This window comes from Microtus pennsylvanicus, chromosome 8 (assembly GCF_037038515.1).
Source record: "Microtus pennsylvanicus isolate mMicPen1 chromosome 8, mMicPen1.hap1, whole genome shotgun sequence".
NCBI classification, from domain to species: domain Eukaryota; kingdom Metazoa; phylum Chordata; class Mammalia; order Rodentia; family Cricetidae; genus Microtus; species Microtus pennsylvanicus.
The window spans coordinates 17,042,933-17,059,901 of NC_134586.1; the positions used below are offsets into that span (position 1 = coordinate 17,042,933).

Here is a 16,969-nt window from a genome sequence, read left to right on the forward strand (position 1 = left end):
TTAAGAGCTGTGGAGATGGCTCAATCGATAATGGAATTTTTTTCTGGTCATGAGAAACAATATCTGTTTTCCTGAACCTAAGTAAAAAGCCATATAGAAGGACATATTGAGAAAATCCCAACAAATATTGTTGGGGATCCTTCCCCAACCTCCTCAGTTATGGATGACCCTGAGTAGTGCCACAGAAATCAGGACACAGGGGATTCAGAGTAGGAGACACAACTGCATACTTTATTGCAAAGCCAGTCTTCCTTTTATAATACTCAAATCACAATTCAAACTAGGTTCCCATAATACATGAATAGTTTCATAGACTAGTCACTTGGTTGCGACTAATTTCGAGAGCTTTGTGCCCTAGCTAATCTAAACAAAAAGCTCGGTGTTATGGGAATAACTCTTGTAATATAATATGTAAAAACACCACATCAGAAGACAAATCACAACCCAATCAGAGCCTTTGAACTACAGTGCACATCTGTCTTCTCAAGGACTGACCATGGCAAGCACTCTACTGATGGGAGAGGTTTGCCTTTTCCCTACTTGGTTTGCCAAGCCTATCAGCAAGAATGCTACCTCAAGTCTCCCTTGCACAGAGTTTCTATGCAGTTTAAAACAGCCCTCTACAAAATATGATCTAGGAGATGGAACTATCTCTATCCCTGGAGACTTGTAAGCCAAACAGTTTCTCAACATGATGATTTAAGGCCAATGAGATATCTAATCCTAAATATAGCACAGAAAAAAGTATCTGAGTACCTGCAACCAAAGTTGTCCTCTGTCCATACTTTACCGGGACTGTAAAGAAGTGCACATGTACACACATACACTCACACACACACACACACACACACACACACACACACACACACACACACACAAACACACTCAAAATTGCACACACCCAAAGAATAAAATATTTTGGTAAAGTAAAGCTCCAAGTGTTCCCCATTTCCAACAACACATTGGGGATTTTGAATAGTCATTGTGGTTCTGAATAAATGAGGTGGCAGGAATTGCATCTGATCCAAAAATAAATGACCTGCATATAATGGAAAATACAGCTATATATCACACCCATAGTTACTGTATGATTGGTGATCTACAGATGAAAATGAACCCAAAGAAAAACATATAGGCATCCTCCTGAATATTAACCTTCATCAGGCGATGAAAGGAGACAGAGACAGAGACCCATATTGGAGCACCAGACAGAAATCTCAAGGTCCAAATCAGGAGCAGAAGGAGAGAGAGCACGAGCAAGGAACTCAGGACCGCAAGGGGTGCACCCACACACTGAGACAATGGGGATGTTCTATCGGGAACTCACCAAGGCCAGCTAGCTTGGGTCTGAAAAAGCCTGGGATAAAATCGGACTCTCTGAAAATAGTGGACAATGAGGACTACTGAGAACTCAAGAACAATGGCAATGGGTTTTTGATCCTACTGCATATACTGGCTTTGTGGGAGCCTAGGCAGTGTGGATGCTCACCTTCCTAGACCTGGATGGAGGTGGGTGGTCCTTGGTCTTCCCACAGGGCAGGGAACCCTGGTTGCTCTTTCGGCTGACGAGGGAGGGGGACTTGACTGGGGGAGGGGGAGGGAAATGGGAGGCGGTGGCGGGGAAGAGACAGAAATCTTAAATAAATAAATAAATAAATAAATAAATAAATAAATAAGGTGGTGGGGAGGAGGCAGAAATCTTTAATAAATAAATAAATAATGATAAAAAGAGAGAAAGAAAGAAAAAAAGAAAAAAGAAGAAAATGAAACTAAAGACATGAAACATCTTCATGTTTACAAAAGTATCAGTCACCACTATATCATAACTTTATATGAGAACTACATACCAAAAACAATGAAATTCATGTAATGGCAAAATTTTAATATAGGTATTAACATCATAGCTATGCTTCATCTGCTCTTAGTCCAAGTTTCCAATGCCTCATGTTATACTAGCTGGCAGAACTCCCAAAGAGGAGTCAAGGATGCAGTATTTCCTACTTTGTCAAATATGAGGTCACCCAGGATGGTATCAAAGGCGCCATTCTTCTGCTGTGTCTTATAAAGGCAGGTACCACACTGCATGCAGCACAGACTTGGAAGAATCTCCAGAGACTCCAAGATGCTGGTTGTCCTGTTCACAGCGACCTTGCTGGCCCTGAGCTCTCTTCAGAGCTTCAGTGAAGGTAAGAGATATGGTTGTTTGTTCAGTGAATCTGCTTTTAGGTAACAGATCACATGTCACTCCTAGAAGATGCAAAGAGAGAGAAGAGGATTAGCAGAAAGGCAGGAATGTAAAATCAGTACCAAAGTATTGTGTTTGAATCGTCATTCCAAACCAAGGAATTGAATGTTGTCATGTACAATACAAACTTGATTAAGGGTGGGAACAAAAGGTTGAAAAGGTCGGGCTGGATCTCTAGAGTCACCTCTCTGTGTTGAGAAGGATCCAATAGGAAGATTCACAGAAGAAAGACCCACTGTGAATATCCTATAATGAAGTAGTCAGGAGATAACAGGCATCTTGCATCAGTGAATGTAGAACAGAAGAAAGAAAAGACATAGGGACATTTCTGGGTAGGATACTCAAATAATTTTAAAATCCTATGTTTTTGCTACTGTCCTCTCCATGGAAAATTAGTTTTCTAAGACCTCAAATTCTAGTTCCAAGCATAAAGAATCTATGTTTCATACCATCAATACATGTATTCAGAGAAAATTTCTATAAAAACTAGGTGGGAATGATCATGAGGATGACTCACAAATGAGTAAGAGGAACTATGTAATAATCTTTGAGCTGTTGATAAAAGGAAAGAGGGCATTTGTTGCAGCACTAAACTTACCACTTCTTGTGATGTACCAAATAAAGAACATGCGTCTGCATCTCATATTCTAATCATGGATCCTCTTTTGCAGCATTGCCCCACGGTCCCCCACGCCAACAAGGTCCAGGCCCTCAAGGCCCACCCCAGCGTGGCCCACGCCAACAAGGTCCAGGACCTCAAGGCCCACCCCAGCGTGGCCCACCCCAACAAGGTCCAGGCCCTCAAGGTCCACCCCAGCGTGGCCCACCCCAACAAGGTCCAGGCCCTCAAGGCCCACCCCAGCGTGGCCCACCCCAACAAGGTCCAGGCCCTCAAGGCCCACCCCAGCGTGGCCCACCCCAACAAGGTCCAGGCCCTCAAGGCCCACCCCAGCGTGGACCACCCCAGCAAGGTCCAGCCCAGCAAGGCCCACCCCAGCGTGGCCCAGCCCAGCAAGGCCCACCCCAACAAGGAGGCCCTCAGCAGAACCAAGGCCCTCAACCTGGAAACCAGCAAGGTCCACCCCAACAAGGAGGCCAGCAGCAGAATCAAGGCCCTCAGCAAGGAAACCAGCAAGGCCCACCCCAACAAGGAGGCCAACAGCAGAACCAAGGCCCTCAGCCTGGAAACCAACAAGGCCCACCCCAACAGGGAGGCAGACCTCAGGGACCTTCCCAGGGCCAGGGTCCTCAGTAATCAAAGATACATCATCAGGTAGGATTTGAAATCACTGTTAATGAAACATCATAATTCTTATAGCTTTGCAAGCACAAGCTGTGCTAACTCAACTTTAAATATATTTATAATACATAGTTTGAGTTCTTATTACTATTACTATTATTCAGATAGTCTACTATTTTTATACTACTATCATTATTTGGAAAATCTGTGGTGTTATAAGATGATTAATGTTTTGTATACTGCTCAATTTATTGTGATTGTGAGGAACAATGCCTATACGTGATTGACAATGTGATTTATATTGTTTGTGCAAGAAGTGCAATGTAATTCCTAAATTCTGCTGCCTCATTGCTCATTCCAGAAACCTCACCTACTACGCCCAGAATAAGAAAAAATAAATAAATGAAAAATCAAGGCATCAAGTTAACTTTTAAAAGTTAAGGCATCATTCCTCCCCACCTTGCCCATTATTAATGGCTTCCACTATTTTTTTCAACAGTTTATTAGAAATACAAGCAGATCTTTGCTTCAGCAGCACATATACTAAAAACTGGAATAATATAGAGGATTTTAGCATGGCCTCTGCGCAAGTATTACACACAAATTTGTGAAGCATTCCGTATTTCAAAAAGAAAAAGGAATACACGCAAAGATGTTTTCTTATCTTCATAGTACCCTTATATTATTTTTTTAAAAAAACATCCACAATAGTTCATAGAGACAGCATGTTTGTGTTCATATCTTCAGTGGTTTTGTTTTAGCAGTGATGAGCCATAACATTCTGTGGCTCTTGCTGTCTTTGGTTAGTTTTAATATCCTGTCAATGGACGTTCAATCTGGTTTCTGTATTTCACTTATAAAATTTGCCTTAGTAACCCACCTTTATAAATATGTCTTATAGTTTAAAGGAGTTCCTGAGATAAGGTTCATATAGACCAGGCTGACTTCAAACTTGCTCTGTGGCCAAGTATACCCTTGAGTTCCTAATCTTCTTCCCTCTACTTCCCAAGTGCTGTGATTATATGCACATGCCTTATTCACCATTTTAACATCAAATGCATTCTCTCTAAAGCCATCAAACCAATAAAATATATTTGGTTCATTTTCTTCAGAGTGCATGATGTGCTAAATGGTTACCAAAAATGAATAAAAAGAACCGGAAAAGGAAGGGACAAAGAGTAGAGAAAGAGAAAAAAAACATAGACTTCTATCTACATCATTTAAGTTGTTAGAAAGAGATGAGGAACTTCATTTTGTTGTGATTTTTCTATAACTTCTCTTTGTGTTTGTTTCTTTCAGATAATGAATAAGAAAATACTGGCTTTGGTGAATTGGGCAACTGGAATAATGTGGCCATAATCTATTTTTTAATAACAATAAAATTTTCAGCATGCCATTTCTGACTCTTGTCTTTTTTATGGGTATAGGTTAATGTGGAATTTGACAACCTTAGAGACAATTTATGTTCACCTGGGAACCTATACCATAGATGCTTCTAATTTTCTATCTTCCTATATCCACAAACCATCTGACAATTGAAAATTTCAATCATACCCAAAACTATCTTCTAAGGCAAAACTATTTGTATAAACATAATACATATGTACTTACACATGCATATTGTATGTATATCATAAAACTTCAATTGTTACTCTTCTTTATAGAGAAACAGAAAATACAGAGTAATTGTAAAGAAAAGTTTAAAATAGACATTCTTAGTATTTCCAAAATAATTAATTTCATTTTATAGATTATTAATCTATTTTTCCACATTATTTTCTTGTAATACACTATACTCTATCTCCATTCATTTTCACAAAAGACTGTCTGGATTCCAAAGTATAGTGGGTATTTTATGAAAGCCTACATAGATTCCATAAAATAGTATAATATAATTTCATAATATATAACTTTAAAGAATAAAATACTTGAAGTTATCAAAAAATATTTTGAGGCCTACAAATTTTTTCTTGTCTAGGACTCCCCAGAAAATTGCAAACAAATACATGTGATAATTATGTGATGTGGTTAACTAGGTTCTTAGGAATCTAACAATTACTGGGAGACCTACTATTGCCCTATATTTTCCTAACTCACAGATGATTAAACAACATTTTATCACACTGTAAACTAATATTTAATTAAATGGTTTACATGAAAGAGTTGTCATGATTATGATGTCTCTTCACAGTAATAGAAACCCTGACTAAGCCATTTGGCACCAGGGACTGGAGTACTGCTGTAATAATCCTGTCATTTTTGTTTGGTGGTATTTGGATTTTGGTGCTTTGGGTTAGGAAAGCAGTGTAATGCTATAAGCACTGCTTTATAGGCCATGCTAGCAGAAGCTTGCAGGAGGGCAGAGGAGTTTAATTCATAGGACAGAGTCTTAGCCACAGTAGGCAAACTGACCACTGATTCCCAGCTTGCTGGCTCTGTTAAAGAATGAAAATCCTGATTCCAAATGGGATAGTTTTGAATATACAATTCTTCAAACAAGGGCAGATAATTTGGGGAATATGGGAGGATTAGATTTTTTTTCTCAAAAAAAAAAAAAAGACTTGTTCTAGGCATTGGCTCATAATGACAAAGGCACCATGCAGCAGTATTCACCAAAATGCCTTGGTAATGTCAGTCTGAGGTAGGCTGTCACATAACTGGGGTACACTGAAGTAACTTGGTCACATTGGAGAGTTCCCGTTTATCTGGAGATCTCTCAGGTAAAGACAATAGTCTCTACTGCAAAGGAGTCTAAGTATAAGTAGGTCTGTGGCTATGGAACATCATTATCATTTCACTATTGTATGTTTCTCTTTTGAAGGGAATTTACTCAATTTGAAATGTATGAAATTATTCACACCCTATTCAATACTGGCTTTTACAAGTGGGAACTTCTCCTACAAGAAGCCTTCATGGACAGGTTTTCCTCTTTGCGAATCAGTCCTTCTCAAGATCTTAACTTGATAAAATCAACTTGTTTGCTGCCTGAAGTTACTTCTTTGTGAATTCAACTAAAGAGTTTTTTTTCATAATGAACAGTTCCCAGAAATCAGTTCCTTTTGTTTTCTCCCAACTTTTCCAATTGGAAGAGCAGTGATGTGGTATGAATAAAATTCAGGCAGACTCCATCACACTGATGAATATTTGCTAGAAGTTGGCTCTGAGGCTGAAGAGTAGAAAAGAATTTGGCAAGATCCGACTCAACACATTTATTGTGTAGACACATGGCACTCTGAATTTCTATGGTTTCTTGGCCCTGGGGTGTGAAGCCAACCGCAACGATGTCATGAGCTAAGCAGCATAGTGGTTTAAGTATTGCTCATACAGACAAAAATGGTTACAGATCTAGGTGAAAAAGTTTCTAAGGACATTATAATATGTTTATAATTTACATAGGATTAAGGAAAAAGAAAAAGATTATTGATGGTCATAAAAATAGCTTAAAACTAAAAATCTTTTAAAAAATAAAGTAATATAAAGAAAAACTCATCCAAAAAATAAAAATTTTTTCCTAACACTTTACTTACTTTTACAACCCTTCATATTTGGTTTTGGTGATGATGGTGTTAGTGTTTATGTATTTCTGTTCTTCGAAGTTTTCTGGTATGAGGATACATTTTGGCTGTGTTTTTGTAAGTGCAGTAATCTTCCTTAAGTTTGAGTTTTCTTTATGTTTTCAGCTTTACATTCTTTGGGACTGTATTTGTGTATAGGTATTGTTTCAATCTGGTTTTATCATGGAATATCTTGTTTTCTCCATCTATGGTGATTGAGCGCTTTTCTAGATATAGTAGTCTGGACTTGCATCCTTGGTCTCTTAGAGTCTTCTGAGCATCTGTCCAGGGCCTTATGGCTTTCATGGTTTCCATTGAGAAGTCAGGTGTAATTTTGATAGGTTTGCCTTTATGTGTTTCTTATTTCTTTTCTTTGCAGCTCTTTCTTATTCTATGTGTTTGTGGTTTTGAATATTGTTTGGCCAGGGTTTTTTTCTTTTGTCCAGTCTATATAGTGTTTTGTAAGCTTCTTGTACCTTCAGAGCCATGTCCTTCTTTAGGTTTTGAAATTTTTCATATATGATTTTGTTGAAAATATTTTCTGTGTCTTTCAACTGGAGTTAGTCTTCTCTTCATATTATTCTTAGGTTGGTCATTTCATAGTGTTCCAGATTTTCTGGATGTTCTGTGCTAAGAATTTGTTGGATTTGATGTTTTCTTTGACAAATGAATCTACTTCCTTTATTGCATCTTTGATACCTGAAATTGTCTCTTCCATCTCTTATATTCTATGCTTGCATCTGTGGTTCATGTTTGCTTACCCAGATTTTCCATTTCCAAAATTCTTTTGGTTTATATTTTCTTTATTGCCACTATTTCAACTTTGGAGTCTTGAACTGTTCCCTTGTCCTGTTTAATTTTATCTTGTCTTTCTTTAAGTGATTTATTTATTCCTTCCAATTTTTTCTTTGTCTATTCCTCACTTTCTTTAAGGGATTTTTCACTTCTTCTTTAAGATATTCTATCATCTTCATAAAATTAAATTTAAGATATTTTCTTCTACTTCACCTGTGTTGGAATGTTAATGTCTTGCTGTTTTAGAACTACTAGGTTCTGGTAATGCCATATTGCTCATTATGTTGTTGAATACATTCTCATACTGCTTTCTACCCTTCTGTGTTTGGAGGTAATTGATTCTTCTTTCACTTGAGGCAATCTCTAGCAAGCCAACAGCTACCAACAAACTAAATAGAGAGAAACTCAAAGCAATCCCACTAAAATCAGGAATAAGACAAGGCTGTCCACTCTCTCCATATCTATTCAGTATAGTACTCAAGGTTCTAGCTAGAGAAATAGACAACCATAGGTGATCAAGGGTGCTAAAAGTCACAATATTATACAGTAATGAATGCAGTCATCTTTTCACAAGTGACTTTTCAGAACCAAGGAATCTGATAAAGGCAAAACCAAAAGGAAATACTTTTTTGCATTATTGCTTTGTGAATAAGTGTCATTTGCTGTAGATTTTTTTTGCTGTAGTTGAACTTCCTTTCTGTTATATATTTGGGGATTAATTCCTTAATTCAGAACAGTTTCCCACTCCCAGGCCTTCAATAATCTTTTTCATCAGGCATTTGGATCCAGGCATAGAGCATCCATCTTTTTTTTTTTTTTTTGGTTTTTCTAGACAGGGTTTCTCTGTGGCTTTGGAGCCTGTCCTGGAACTAGCCCTGTAGACCAGGCTGGTCTCGAACTCACAGAGATCTGCCTGCCTCTGCCTCCCAAGTGCTGGGATTAAAGGCGTGCGCCACCACCGCCCGGCTAGAGCATCCATCTTGATATATTCACAGATATCCAAGAACACAGAATTACTACCTGCCCAAGCTGTTGCTCTGATTTTACCCCACAACACTCACAATCAGAATGGTTGATAACAGCATAGGTCAAAAGTTTTAATTTAGAGACCTGGGTCTCTTCTTCGCTTAGAGCAGTATGTCTAACTCCAAACCTAGGTCCATAGAAACTTCAGTGTCTGATGTATGTGCTATTTGATCAAGAGTCATCAGTTTTTCCCTGATTGTTTATGTAGGTTGCTTGATGGAATGCTAACTCTATGCTTGATGGAAGAAAAGAATTGGCACAATGATTTAAATAATCTTTGCCCTATTCATAACTTTACAGAAAATAAACCCTTTACCATTTTATCTAGCACCTAAAAATGTAGCATAGCACATTAACCTTCCCTAGAATTCCCTGATGATTTCATTCCCTTTCTTAACTAACTTTCTCCATTAAGAAGTTAACTGACCATGTGCTAGTCACTGACACGAATCTATGTGTGTGTGAAAACTCTTATTTGATATTCTATGGGGCACAAGAATTCCAGCCCTGAACCCTGTAAGAGCGAGGAATTACTTGTTTTAAGAGTATATATAACTGGTAACATTTGTAATGAGGAGACAAAGAAGAAGAATGTAGAACTAAGAATAATGTCGTACAAGAAGAACAAGTAATGGATGAAACAATGAGAAATGATGGATTGAAGAGAGAAGAATAAAGAAACATTGGCAGACAATTCTTATTGTGAATAGATTATTTCCTCTCAGATTTTAGCACTCAGATTTCTAATCCCTCCTTTAGTTACTTTTGGTAGTTTTAATTAAACTCTGAATGGGAATTTTAAAGGTAGAAACTTTTAAGACTCCCATTACAAAGGGCTACAATGTGGGGGCCAATTATGTGACTTGCTCTGGCGTTGGGAGCTGGCAGTGCCACCATGACCTCTCCCAAACACATAAACTGGCTTTTGAGAACCTATTTCCTATGATAGGAAACCTTGCTCAGCCTTGATGTGGGAGCTAGGGGTTTCATCCTGCCTCAAAATGGTATGCCAGACCTTGTTGACTCCCCAAGGAAGGTCTTATCCCCTCTTCAGAATGGATAGGAAATAGGAAGCTGAGATGTGGAGGGCATCAGAAGGGGGCATGGAGGGGAAACTAGGGTTGTTATGTAAAAGGAAAAGATTTGTTTAAGTGAAAAGTATTAAAATAAATAAAACAAAAACTAAAATTAAAAGTATGTACAAGGAGTCTACATTCTAAATGTTATTATGATGTCTTTGAATTTTAAAATTTCTTATGAACAAACAATCACTGCTAGGAAACTTTAGATTGTAAAGACTACTCAATAAATACAACCTATATATTTAAAAAAAGTCTTGACTTTAAAATGGAATTCAAATGTGTATTACATTTGGGAAAAGTTTGCTTTTCTTCCCCAGAAAACAAAAGTCTGTGGACTCATTTAGAATTTAAAAGAATCATGTTTGATTGGGGAAAACCCCTTGAAATCCTTCCTACAGACATAAAAACAAAACAAAACTGAAAAACCCCTCTAAGACACATAACATATATTTTACCTGATCAAACATAAAACAAAATATTATCTTTAAGTAACCTGTCCAAACCACAGTCTATGCTTGTGTTAATATAAATATGTATATTACCTTTAAAAGTTCATACTACTTCAGAAAAAGGGGTCCAAAGTCAAATAAAAATAGAGCGCCCAGTTGATCAACCTTCTCAGAGCACATCTTTTAGTTTACTCAGACTTCTGCATACAGAACAGTTTTAAGACTGCTGCTTTTGATGGTCTAGACTCACAAAGTACTCCAGCCAGGACTTGACTAATACCCAGATGTTATTAGTGTCCCTTAATGATGTCAGTACCCACAACAACAGCAACAACAAAAATATAAAAAAAAAACAATGTCCACATCCACAAAAAATGGTTTAGGTTGTTGGTCATCATTTGACAGGACTGGTTACAAGTTATTATTGCTAAAGGGCAAAAAAAAAATGAACAAAGGAGATTAAATGCAGAAATCTCATTCTGAAAAGAAAAGGGGGCTATAGAAATGTCAGTTTGAAAGGTTAGATTATTAAATCTACTTATTTTATTTTATTCTTTTAAAAAGAAAACAAGCTGTCTTTTTTTCTTCTACATACCAAACCTAATTCCCACTCCCTTTCCTCCTCCCATTTCCTCCACCTGCCCTGCCACTCCACCCCATCCACAATTCAGAGAGTAAGGCACATTGCTTTGGGGAAGGTACAAGGCCTCCGCTAATATATCTAGGCTTAGCAAGGTACCCATGTGTTGTCTGAGATTTTCTGTATTATCCGGTCCTGTTCAGCCCAGTTCCCACAATTGTTAAGTACCAAAGAAATCACATAGAGGTCTACATTAATCATAAACTGATTGGTCCTTCAGCTCAGCCTTCTTATTAACTCTTATAACTTATATTAACATCTGAGGGTCACTTTGCCTCTTCCCAGGAACTAAGTCAAGACATCAGTAACTGAGTCAACACCTAAGGGTTATCTTGCCCCTATTCAAGGAGATGGAAAGTTCCCAACATCTCAGTATGTGTATGCATAGCTGTTATGTCCTTGGTTCCCAGGGGAGGAGGGGAAGTACTAAAAGTTGTCAAAAATGGCTTCAGAATTGTCTTAAAATTCTACAAAAGATAAGAACGATGGGCTAATATAAGCTACAAGAGGTAATAAAATAGCTTGAGCTAATGGGCCAATCAGTTTATATCTAATGCCGACTCTCTATGTAATTTCTTTGGGTCTTGCCGACTGTGGGGTATCAGGATATTCAGAAACCCCAATGAGCCCAGGCCTCATGTTACAGAATGGCACCTAACATGGATAACTTCATCTACAGAAAGCCTGAAAAAGCTTGGGGAAGAATAAAGTAAAGCATGGCTTCTTGGTAGTAGCAATTTCTTAGGTCTGCTCTGCTTGCTAGAAGCAAGTGCTCTCATCTAAGAGAGGCTTCCTGACTCAGCTTTAGCTGCAAATCCTTGCAGCTCTTTTAAGAGGTCCTGTCACGAAACACTTAAATGGTGTTGATGAAAAGCTGAACGCATGCTTTTTGTTTTTCAGCTGTAGCAGGAAAAAAGCTGCACCATTTTAAAATGTCGGCTTTCTGGGCCATCCTGCCAGGGCAAAGTCTCTTTCAGTCAGGCTGTCCGGTCTGACTACCAGAGCATTTGAATGTCGTTTCTGAGTGCACTGTTGCAGCTTGCCTGCTGGCAGGGACCTTGAAACACCATAGAGTTGTGGCAATAAAAATGGCTAGAGCTGGTACTTGTGCCATGAAGCTTGAAAGCTAAGGAATGGGCTGGATCTAGCCATAAAAGTCATGGCTTTAATCCTCTTCTTAAAAACTCATGTAGTCAAAAAAAGAGAGAGATACAGTAAAGAGAAATTAAAAAAAACTCTAAATGGTTTATAGTTTGCTAAATATATGTGTAGAATGAAGGTTAAAGTTCTTAAAGTAAAAAAAGAAAGAGAGAAGTTGGGTGTGGTGGTACACACCTTTTAATCCCAACACTTGGGAGGCAGAGGTAGATTGCCCTCTGTAACTTCAAGGTGTGGCAGGACACACCTTTAATCCCAGTGCCTGGGAGGCAGAGACAGAATGAGTTCAAGGACAGGCTGGTCTACAGAGTTAATCCAGGACAAAAATATACAGAGAACCTGTCTCAAAAAGTAAAAGTAAAAATAGAGAGAAATAGAGGTTATGTAAAGCTGCATAAAGATGGAAGATACACAGAGAATCTTGATACTGTATGCTATTATGCTTTCTTTGAATTGTTTGAATGCTGAGAAAGGAGCAATAGCTACTAAAAGATATTTGCTTATAAATATAAATATAAATAAATTTGCTGTTGAACTAATCCAAGATAGATATTTTAAAAATATTTTGATTTCAAAATTGAAGTAAAAAGGTATGCTACTTTGTAGAACTTTGTAGAAGAGATTTTTCTTTTGTTTCCACAAGAAATGAGAGGCTGTGGATTCATTCAGAGTTAAGAAAAATCCAGTTTGATGAAGAAGACCACCTGATAAACCTCTGGTAGAAATAGATGGCTGGATTCTACATCCAGAATGGATTCAAGACTGCTGCCATTCAGAATGGTTCTACATCCACAATGGATTCAAGACTGCTGCCTGGGATAATCAAGACTCACAGGATACTCCAGTCAGGACTTGATTATAACTCTACATTTTCTTTACGTCCTTATAAGATTATCAGCACCCCCAACAAGCAGGAAGTAGCCTAGAATACTATGCCCACATTCCCCCCAAAAATGGACTATGGGTATTTTCCTTTGTTTAAAAAAAAAGAGAAAGGGAAGTGGTGTGGGAGAATTATCTGTATTCTGTCAATCATGTATTTTAATAAAACACTGAATGGCCAGGCAGGAAATATAGGTGGGTCAACCAGACAGGAAGTAGAGGCAGGATGATGAGAACAGGAGAATGCTGGAAATGAGAAAGCACATTCCTCCAATTCCTGCCCAGACCATCCAGAAGCAAGATGTAATCTACGCAGCTGAGAAAGGTATCAAGCCATGTGGCTAACATAGATCAGAAAAATGGGTTAATATAAGCTACAAGAGGTAATAAGTAGCCTGAGCTAATGGGCCAATCAGTTTATATCTAATGCAGACTCTCTGATATGGAGAGAAACTTGTCTTGTTCCTGATTTTAGTGGAATTGTTATGAGTTTTTCTCCATTTACTTTGATGTTGGGTGTTGGCTTGCTGTATATTGCTTTTATCTTTGTATCCCTGCTCTCTCTAAGACCTTTATCATGAACAAATGTTGTATATTGTCAAGGGCTTTTTCAGCATTTAATGAGATGATGATGAAAAATTCTATTTTTCAGTTTGTTTATATGGTGGACTACTTTGACAAAATTTGTATGTGGAAACATCCCTGCATCTCTGGAATGAAACCAACTTGATCATGGTGGATTGGTGTGGGACAATTCTATATTCTGTCAATTATGTTTTAAATAAATGCTGATTGGCCAATAGCTGGGCGGGAAGTGTAGGCTGGACATCTAGACAGGATATAGAGGTGGGGCAAAGGAACCAAAGTATTCTGGGAAGAAGGAAGCTCTGCAGTCCTGCCCAGACAAAAAAGAAGGAAGATGTGACCTGCCCTTCTGAAAAAGGTACCAAGCTGTGTGGCTAACATATACTAGAACAATGGGTTAATATAAGCTACAAGAGTTAATAAGAAGCCTGCGCTAATGGGCCAACCAGTTTATAACTTATGTAGACTTCTGTGATTTCTTTGAGGCTGATGGTTGTGGGACCTGGTGGGAGGAGAGAAACCTGGCAGGAGAGAAACCCCAACAAGAAAGCTGGAAACATGATGACATTTAATTTAGTAACAAAATTTTAAATAAAAAATTGATCAACATACTGAAGAATAGAAATAATAAGGATTTGGAATGTTTTAGAAGTAATCCTATAATATCTGAAAATAAAAAGCTAGTTAGACAGTAAGAAGTGACACAAGGAAAAAATGTTTAGGCATTTACTTCTTATTACAGTGGTCTAGGCTGTACAGTGGTGGTACACACCTTTAATTCCAGCACTGTGGAGGCAGAAACAGAAGGATCTCTCTGTGTTTGAGGCCATCCTGGTCTACAGAGTAAGTTCCAGGAGAGATTTCAAAGCTACTCGGAGAAACCCTATCTTGAAAAACAAAAAAAAGGAGAAGAAAAAGAAGAAAGAAAAAAAAGAAATCAGGAAACCCCAAGCAAACAAAAGAAAAAAAACTCCAAACCCCAGTAGTTTAGATTAAGACAGATATTAGAATCTAATTAATATCAACATGAAGCAGTGAAAATGTTCAATGTTTACCACTCTAAGAAAGGAACATAGGATCACATGAGAAGTTAGAACCTAACTTTACCGGCTGGAGCCATGTTTATTGCACAACTCTATGGCATTTTCAGGTCCTTGCCAGCAAGCTAACTGGCACACAAACAACACTCAAATACTCTCTCTGTAACCGGACTTCCTACTTCAAAGAATCAGAGTTTGTATTGGCAGGATGGCCCAGAAAGCTGGCATTTTAAAATGGTGCAGCTTTTTTCCTGCTATCGTTGAAAACCAAAAAGCATGCAGTCAGCTTTCATCAATACCATTTAAGTGTTTCATGGCAGGACTTCATAAAGAGCTGCAGGGTTTTGCAGCTAAAGCTGAGTCAGGAAGCCTCTCTTAGATGAGAGTGCTAGCTTGCCTCTAGCAAGCAGAACAGACCCCAAGAAAGTGCTGCTACAAAAAAAAAAAAAATACTTTACTGTATCTTTTTCTAACCAGAATTACTTCCCAAGCTCTCTAAGGTTTTATGTGGATATACTTGTCCACATGGGTGCCATTTGAAGGCGTAAGTTTTCTGTTAATAAAAATCATGTTTGATCAAAGAAGACCACCCGAGAAATCTCCAGTAGGAACAGATGGCCCAGATGTCAGAGTTCTACATACAGAACAGGTTCAAGATTGCTGTCTGAGATGATCAAGACTCACAGGATACTACAGTCAGGACTTAATCATAATTCTAAATTTTCTTTAGGTCCCCATAAGATTATCAGCACCCTAGCCAGCAGGAAGTAACCTGGACAACTATGCCCAAATTCCCAAAAAACGAACTATGGATGTTCTTATTTTCTTTAAAAAAAAAAAGAGGGGAAATGATGCATAACAATTATGTATTCTGTCGATTATGCTTTAAATAAATGCTGATTGTCCAGTAGCCAGGCAGGGAGTATAGGCAGGTCAACCAGACAGGAATCAGAGGTGGGGCAATAAGAACAGGAATATTCTGGGAAGAAGGTAGCTTTTTCTGCAGTCCTGCCCAGACACAGAAGAAGGAAGATGTGTCCTACCCTGCTGAAAAAGGTACCGAGTCATGTGGCTTACATATATTAGAATAGTGGGTTAATATAAGTTATGAGAGTTAATAAGAAGTTTGAACTAATGGGCCAATCAGTTTATCATTAATATAGATCCCTGTGTGATTTCTTTTGGGCTAAATGGCTGTGGGACCTGGTGGGAGGACAGAAACCAGGCAGGACAAAAAGCTCAGTCAACAAGTAGCAATATAGCCTTGGAATCTTAATGGAATGAAAAGACTGAAAGTACTGTGAGCAGTACCATACCAACTTGCTGGCTGTTACAATCTGAACCATTATGGTTCATTCAGAGATTCACCAACCTATCAATGAATACATTTTGATAAGAAAGGGTTTTTAATGAAAAATACTGGCTAGGACTTTGAGTGTTACAGCTCTCAGGGAAAATACTTCACCAATTGAGGAGTGGAAGCTCTGAGGGATAAGGTTTACCCTGTATTGCAACTCTGAAGGGAAAGGCATCATGATAGTTGGGAACCAAGGAATTCAATCATGTCACACTGTACAGCAAACCATGTGCAATATTAATTGGAAAAGACACAAGAGAATGGCTGCCATCAGAATTGGGCAGGATACAGTCTTTATATAGGGATTTTGGAGGTTAGAGTTTAATAGGTTAGAGGTTTTCAAGGTGGGTATTGGTGGGATTTCAAGCCAAGCCCAGAGACTGGTGGAATTTTGAGCTCAAGGATTCTTGAGTTTTGTATATTTCAAATCTGGAAATGGACTCAGACCTTTTAACATACAAGGACTAAATGAGAAACTTGTAATTCTCTAGGTAAGGTCCTGGCTATGGTTAGTCCAAGGATTTTAAAGACAAAAACCACAAAGTTGCAATTTTGGTTGTTTGAGTTATTTCAAATTTTTGTAACAAATGTCTGACAGACACCTCTAATCCTGTGCAAACAAGCATTTAATACAAAAGTGAACTAGTAGTTAACCTGTTAGTTGTGATCCAGTATCTTGTAAGAATAGCTGAGTCAGTGAAATATTTTACAACAACTAGAAGTTTTAAACGACAGCTCTATTGAGCTCTCAAAGTTCAGTTGAAGAGCCAGAAGAGTGAGGATTTGAGGAAAGAGGACAAGACCATGATGGGGATACCCAATGAAAGAGTTTACCTGCACTAATGGAGTTTATTAACTCCAACCAGACAGGGATGGAACCTGCATAGGTCCAAACTAAATCCTCTGAATGTGGGTG

General features: G+C 38.2%; 1 protein-coding gene and 1 non-coding gene across 2 annotated transcripts; both read left to right on the plus strand.

Annotated features, from left to right (window-relative positions):
* Positions 1-2,049: 2,049 nt before the first annotated feature.
* Positions 2,050-4,881, plus strand: LOC142855911 (uncharacterized). Its single transcript, XM_075982520.1, has 3 exons — positions 2,050-2,186; positions 2,917-3,518; positions 4,785-4,881. Exons 1-2 carry the CDS (start codon positions 2,084-2,086, stop codon positions 3,498-3,500), a joined length of 687 nt encoding a protein of 228 aa, XP_075838635.1. The 5' UTR covers positions 2,050-2,083; the 3' UTR covers positions 3,501-3,518; positions 4,785-4,881.
* LOC142856658 (U6 spliceosomal RNA) lies at positions 4,009-4,112 on the plus strand. Its single transcript, XR_012911699.1, has one exon. It is a non-coding gene; the product is annotated as a U6 spliceosomal RNA (small nuclear RNA).
* Positions 4,882-16,969: the final 12,088 nt, after the last annotated feature.

What these genes read in the sequence shown, in the direction of transcription:
- LOC142855911 (XM_075982520.1), top strand. Translation starts at nt 2,084, where the DNA reads ATGCAGCACAGACTTGGAAGAATCTCCAGAGACTCCAAGATGCTGGTT. An exon ending in TCTTCAGAGCTTCAGTGAAG is followed by an intron (nt 2,187 to 2,916) that starts GTAAGAGATATG and finishes CCTCTTTTGCAG; the next exon opens with CATTGCCCCACGGTCCCCCA.